The 6,045-nt window shown below is 35.8% G+C and overlaps 1 protein-coding gene across 1 annotated transcript; it reads right to left on the bottom strand.

The window, feature by feature from the left end:
* Positions 1 to 354: 354 nt before the first annotated feature.
* Positions 355 to 5,579, bottom strand: LOC129322939 (uncharacterized protein At4g28440-like). The gene is made up of 3 exons (XM_054969407.1): positions 5,490 to 5,579; positions 2,971 to 3,203; positions 355 to 899 (listed from the first exon to the last, which is right to left on the bottom strand). The coding sequence occupies exons 2-3, from the start codon at positions 3,191 to 3,193 to the stop codon at positions 709 to 711; spliced, it is 414 nt and encodes a 137-aa protein (XP_054825382.1). The 5' UTR covers positions 3,194 to 3,203; positions 5,490 to 5,579; the 3' UTR covers positions 355 to 708.
* Positions 5,580 to 6,045: the final 466 nt, after the last annotated feature.

The following is a 6,045-nucleotide window of genomic DNA, read 5'->3' as shown; positions in this document are numbered from 1 at the left end:
TCTACCCATTTGTAAGCATTCATCTACTAATTCCAAATGAAGATGCAGTTGCAAAATCAAATCTCAACTAACTCCATCCATATTAGATACGATTATCACAACAATAAACAAACCTTATCTCACTAAAAAAAAAGTTGGCTACATAAATTGCACGATACTATTATGCTCCATCAACAACCAAAGCCTTTGTATATATACAGAAAAAACGAAATGGGGGAAAAAGATTTAGGTAAGTGCCACTATACCCATTCTGATGCGTGCTCTTTGAGGAACTCCCACTTGCATTGAGGAAGCGAAGTGATGTGGCAGGCAGCAGATAAATGGGAAAATATTGCGTCAGAAAAAAGGATCATATTAAGTATAGACACTGACCTTCCATAAATTAAGTTCTGATACATATGATTCAAGGTATCTAGAAATGAAAATACACAGAATCCAAAATAAATACTAATAGACACTAAAACAAAAGATAAGATCTGGAAGCCCTTATTTTGTTCCACTAACTGATGTTAACCTGTTTCAGTGGTTCAACATAAGGATCGATCCACGCAGCTGCAGCAGTATGAAGCATCTCAGTACAACCAGTTTCCCAAATCTCTTTTCCTAAGGAGAATTTTCCATAAGCATGAACAGATGTCCCATGGACAGAAGTAGATTACTGTGCTCGATTTGTTTTATTCTCATTGGAAGACAGTAGAAATTGAAATTTCACTCCACAACAACATTCACCAGTTCATATTCGATCAAGGATAAGTTGTTATCCTCCTTAACGGTGAAGCTTGCAGGCTCTGCGACTTCAACACGGCCCCACTTGTCCACAGCAAGCCTCATGGATCCTCTGTACATGTCAATTTTAGCATTGCGCAGGGTAACAGTTGAACCTTCTTTCATCGTGTCCACTGAACAAGAGCAACAATGAAACATGCAATTTATCAAGAGGATTTCTCCTTTGCAAATCAACATTTAAAAATTACGAGTGCATGGCTTTGTTGAATCAAACAAATTTACAATTTAAACATGATCATGTACATGTATTATAAAATTCTCATTATATGAACCACTGTTGATGGTCAAGGACATTTATGATGATTAATAATAAGTAGGACATCATTGATGATTAGTAGTCATCTATTGTGTTATCTTATAGGATGTAAATATTGGGCTTGCTTGGATAGGGTCAACATTTCAAAAGATTTTGTCATTTATCATTCAAGGCTAGCCCAGGCCCGACTTAGCCAATTGGAAACAAGGTAGTTTTGACTTTACAACTACTGTTTATTGCTTTCTCTTTTGTTCTGTAGCTTTTAACCCATGCCCATATCTCACCAAAAGGTTTTCCACAATCATTTTATGCACTACTCCATCTTCATTAAAAAGAAAAAAGAAAACACACGCACATGCCCACAAAAGGGGGAAAATAAACCCACATCATAAGTCTTGGAGTGAAATTCCCTATTGAAGGGGAAAGAAACAACTTTGAACAATTTGGGTTACTTATTCAGATGTGTTCAAAAGGCACCAGATCCTAAATCTATGCCCAAAATGAGACCCGGCTGGTCATTGACTTATTGCATACCAGTACCAGTTTAATAGTTCTTTCCTGCATTGCTAGTTTGAGCCCATGAGCACCCATGACAGTTTCATGGTCCAATCCAGACTGTTACCCCTCCAGGCGACAGGCCGAACCCGCCAAACCAACCAGGCAGTTTGATCTAAAAACACTGCTTGCTGCTGATTTTATTTGAAGACAAATAAAAGAATAAAGAGATAAATAAAAATCAAATTTCATATGTCAACCAAGTAACCAAAAAAGTAAAATGTAAAATGATGGATTATTATTACCCAAAAATGAAAAGCACCTGATGGAGTCCAAACTTTCTTGCGGCTCCCCATGTAGGACTTCATCAATATCACAATTTGACTATTGCCAAAAAATTTAATTAACCAAGTTACCCCCCTTCTTATCTATTTCCTTTGTCTTACCGGTGGAACCCTAAAACATAATCATTGCAATGAATGATATAGAACAAATAGAAAATGGTGGATCAGCTTAAAGTCAGAAATCCATTATTGGCTCTTTCTGGACATACAAGTGGAAAACAATTGAAAGGAGAATTGACCAGGGAAAAGGGAAAAAAACAGCGAGAGGTTTCATTCAAATTCCCACAGCAAGCAACTTCCTTGCCTCAAAAAGGTGCCAGGGGAAAGCATCTAGTAGAAGGTGCCTTGACTGAGTCATGAAGAAGCAAGGATCCCAACTGGCACGTTGACTTGGTGCATTAGGCATGCCTTTGGATGCCATTAACTTCACTAGCGTTTGACCAATTATATCTTTTGATCCCAAATGACCTAAAATGATTGAAGCCTAGCAAACAAAAAAAAAAAGAGGCCAAAATTCCAAATATCACCGGCTTAGTACAACTATGAAGTCCAAGATCTTATGATCTACACTAATATTGGGATCTTTTTGAGATTCTATAAGGACTAAAATTTTCATAACATTAGGATCATAATTCGTAGGTTTGATTGGAATTGTAGGATCATTCGATCATATAGATCTAGACAACCATGGCTAAACCCACTAATCACTAGCGTTGCTGAAATCACACAATTTAGGATTCAAATCATGCAATTTATAATGATTCGCTCTTCCAGCAATACAGACCACTGGAATAATTGAAGTACCTAGTCGGTACAAGAATATCATAAAAATGTGTATGGATTACACTTTATTAACAACAAATTACTTTATAATAATGAACATTAGATATCAAATTAAAATCTGCAGACTATGCCTACAAAAAATACTTTTAGCAAGAAAACATAAGTCATCAATCTAAAATAAAAGAAGGCTCCTTCCTTCCTCCAGATAAATTCCAATAAATAAAATAAGCAGCATTGCAATAACACGCTGCAGTAAGGAAGACTTCAATAGGCAGGACCAAAAAATTAATACAATGTTATCTATACCTTGGTCATTTCTTGCAGTGAATATGATCATTCCTGTCTCATCACCCACCAAACATTCAGCAATTCGCATCTGACGAGGTTGAGGACCATCAGGACGACCCTTTTGTAGCACCATCTTAGTGCTAACCACCTTCACAGTTAAAGTGTGCCCACTTGTGCCCGGGCGAAGTTGGTCAACCTTGGTGAAGACTGGCTTCCTCAACCCTGGTTTTGCTTCTGCCATATTTTTCAACCTAAAAAAACCAAAATCAATTAAAAAAAACAAAAGAAAACAGGGGGACGCACAACCTTTGGAAGTGGAGGAAAATTAATCAAAAAGAGCAATTTCTTTAAACTAATTTGATCATTTCTAACTTGCTTTCCTTTCATGATTTGCTTGACTTTCTAAATCATTGAATGCATCATTGATCAAATGGTTAAGCTTATAATATTGCCTCTTTTTCATCCCATACTCCCTATTGTCATGCATCTAATTCTAAGAACAAGAAGTCATTATCATGGAAGTCAAGCAAGTGAAAGTAATCAACGAAGTTTAAAGAAATTCCCCTTCAAGTTGCAACATAACCCCATCCACATTGTCAAATGAAGCAAGATGGAAGCTAGGAGACCTTATAGCATCTAGCAACATTATCCACCCATAAATATTACATTCACGCCAACATAATCCACAAACTAATGAACTTAGACATCAAGAAAAAATTTCAATTATTTTTTTCAATGCAGCTGTCATGAGCATCAGGTTCCATATGATATAGGATACTTGAATCCAAGATTAGGAACTCCGTCCCCTTGGCCGAGAAAAATGATAGTTCATCCAGTCCTAATTTAAGACATGTTTTTCACGGTCCTTAATAAATCCCAATTACAAAAATGTTGATGAAGCATTTATGAATTTCGTTTCCAAATATACTCTTCTTTGGAAGTTGGATTTTTGAATTTATGTGTGGAAAAGAAAGCCCCCACACACCATTTAATACCTTTAATTAAAGGTAATTTAAAATGTTGTGATAATTTCTGAAAAAAGCAAGACCATCACCTAATTCTAACCACTTTTTAAATCTATATGATTAGGTTAAAAGTGTTTCCTATAAATAGGACCAAAAGGAGCGCAAAGACTGACAGAAGCAATTATGGAAACCCAATAATGTCTTCCTAATATATACTGGTAATGACGCATAGAGACTAAAACCATAAGAAATGTGGGACTTCGACACATACAGGACAAATAGAAATCCTTGTGCATTTTGGGGTGTCGTGTTGTGCTATGTCGCATATGTGTTAAACATTGACATAACTCCTTTTGGAAGCACCCATGCCTCATTATAGTTATAATACTTGCTTGGTCTGTTTTCTTCCTCACAAGTTCAGTCTAATGAAAATCCAACTTTAGTCATTATTATGGACATTGATGTCAAAGGCACTGGCCTAAGCAACTGAGGCATGAAGGTGAGTCGTATCTATGACTAATACCTCTATAACATGAGAGGCACCGCTTTCAATCAGTTGCAGTAACGTGAGTGCCAAAACTTTATCTATTGTACTTGTTTCAGGGGTGCCTTAGGTGTTCTACTTCTGTGCTTAAAAGCAACAAAGCTGTCAACTAATAAGCCTGCCCTAAAGTATACTAAAAATAATAACAAAATAAAATAAAAAATCACAAAACCCAACGTCCCAACTCCCACGCTAGGACCTCAATCTAGCTTCTAGCATTAGAGATTTAAGAGAATAAGATGATTATTTGGGCCGTTGTAGTAAACAAACACAAAAAATCAAAACTGTTAGGGACCTCAGCCTACACTATATCACACATGATCGGCTAAACAAAGAAGCTGATGATATAGGTTAACCATAGCCATACTATACTCATCGGTTACTTTAGGACCTTGCTTCACTCGGACGTGTGGCCTTTCTAACATCACTATTCTCTCGCTTAAGGCGTCTCAAAAATCCAGCGCCTAATGGACTTGTTCTCCTCTTGATATCATGATAAAATCACAAAAGAAGAAAAACAAAATCGAGATTGATGGAGTGAACTCGTACTCAACCTCCCAACTAGCCAATGGGGCCAAAAGTTTTCATGTTTCTAGGTAACTAGGAAAGCAACATGATTATCGAGAATCCAAACTCCACAGTTTTTTGCCCCGTTCCACCGAACTTATTAAAGAATCACTTTTGTTCTTTGGGGAAAAAACCACAGAAAAACATTTGGTACGCGAAATTCGTCTCATAACTTGAGCATAGATTAACGAATTCGTATACGAACTGTGATACCAGAAATCAAACAATTCTAAAGCAACAGAGCGACTAAAAACCAAATTATTTAAAATTGGAATTTGAACGGTAAAAACAGTGACGTAGCATATCAAGACCTGAAAGGAGAAAAAGTTAATGACCTCGGCGATGAAGAGCACGGAGTGAGAAACAAAAAAAATAATATGAAGAAGGCAATTTGTGAAGCTTGCAGGCGAATAAGTGTGAACCAAAAATGCGTCAGCAAGAAATCAAAGTCTGAAACTCACCTGATACTGCCGATGTGGAGACACTGTTGCCAAATCAAAATGGAAGAGGAGATCTGAACGCGAAAGTGAAAGTGCACAACGAAGCCGCCCAGGTCGTCGATTTTAAGGAGAGAAAAAGGCAGTGCCGCTTTTCACGGGTAGATTAGTAACCAGGTCCGACCCGCATCGATCTCTGTGTTGATAGTTGATATTTACAAATCACTTTTTTTTTTATGCGAATATAATATTAAATGATTAAAACCCCGCACTTTAGTAAAATTAAGTGTGAAAATAACAGTTATAAATTAATGATAATTAGATTTGATTAAATTTTTAAAAAAATAAGCTTCAATAGTGATTTAAATAATTATAATTTCATAAATTTAAATTAGAAATAAAATATATAAACTTTAAATGTAACTCATTGTGATTGGAATTCCTATTTTTAACTATTTAAATTGAATTTAGAATTCAATTTTTTTGTTTTCCAAAATCTAATTATCAATTAATATTGAAATATAATTTATTTTATAAAAAAATTATTTATAAAATTTAGAGCCATTTGATTCAGCTTATT

This window comes from Prosopis cineraria, unplaced genomic scaffold (genome assembly GCF_029017545.1).
Source record: "Prosopis cineraria cultivar Desert tree isolate PC_DT_omini unplaced genomic scaffold, ASM2901754v1 PC10, whole genome shotgun sequence".
Classification (NCBI taxonomy): domain Eukaryota; kingdom Viridiplantae; phylum Streptophyta; class Magnoliopsida; order Fabales; family Fabaceae; genus Prosopis; species Prosopis cineraria.
The sequence above is the reverse complement of the archived record's forward strand: the minus strand, read 5'-3'. Positions and strand labels throughout refer to the sequence as shown.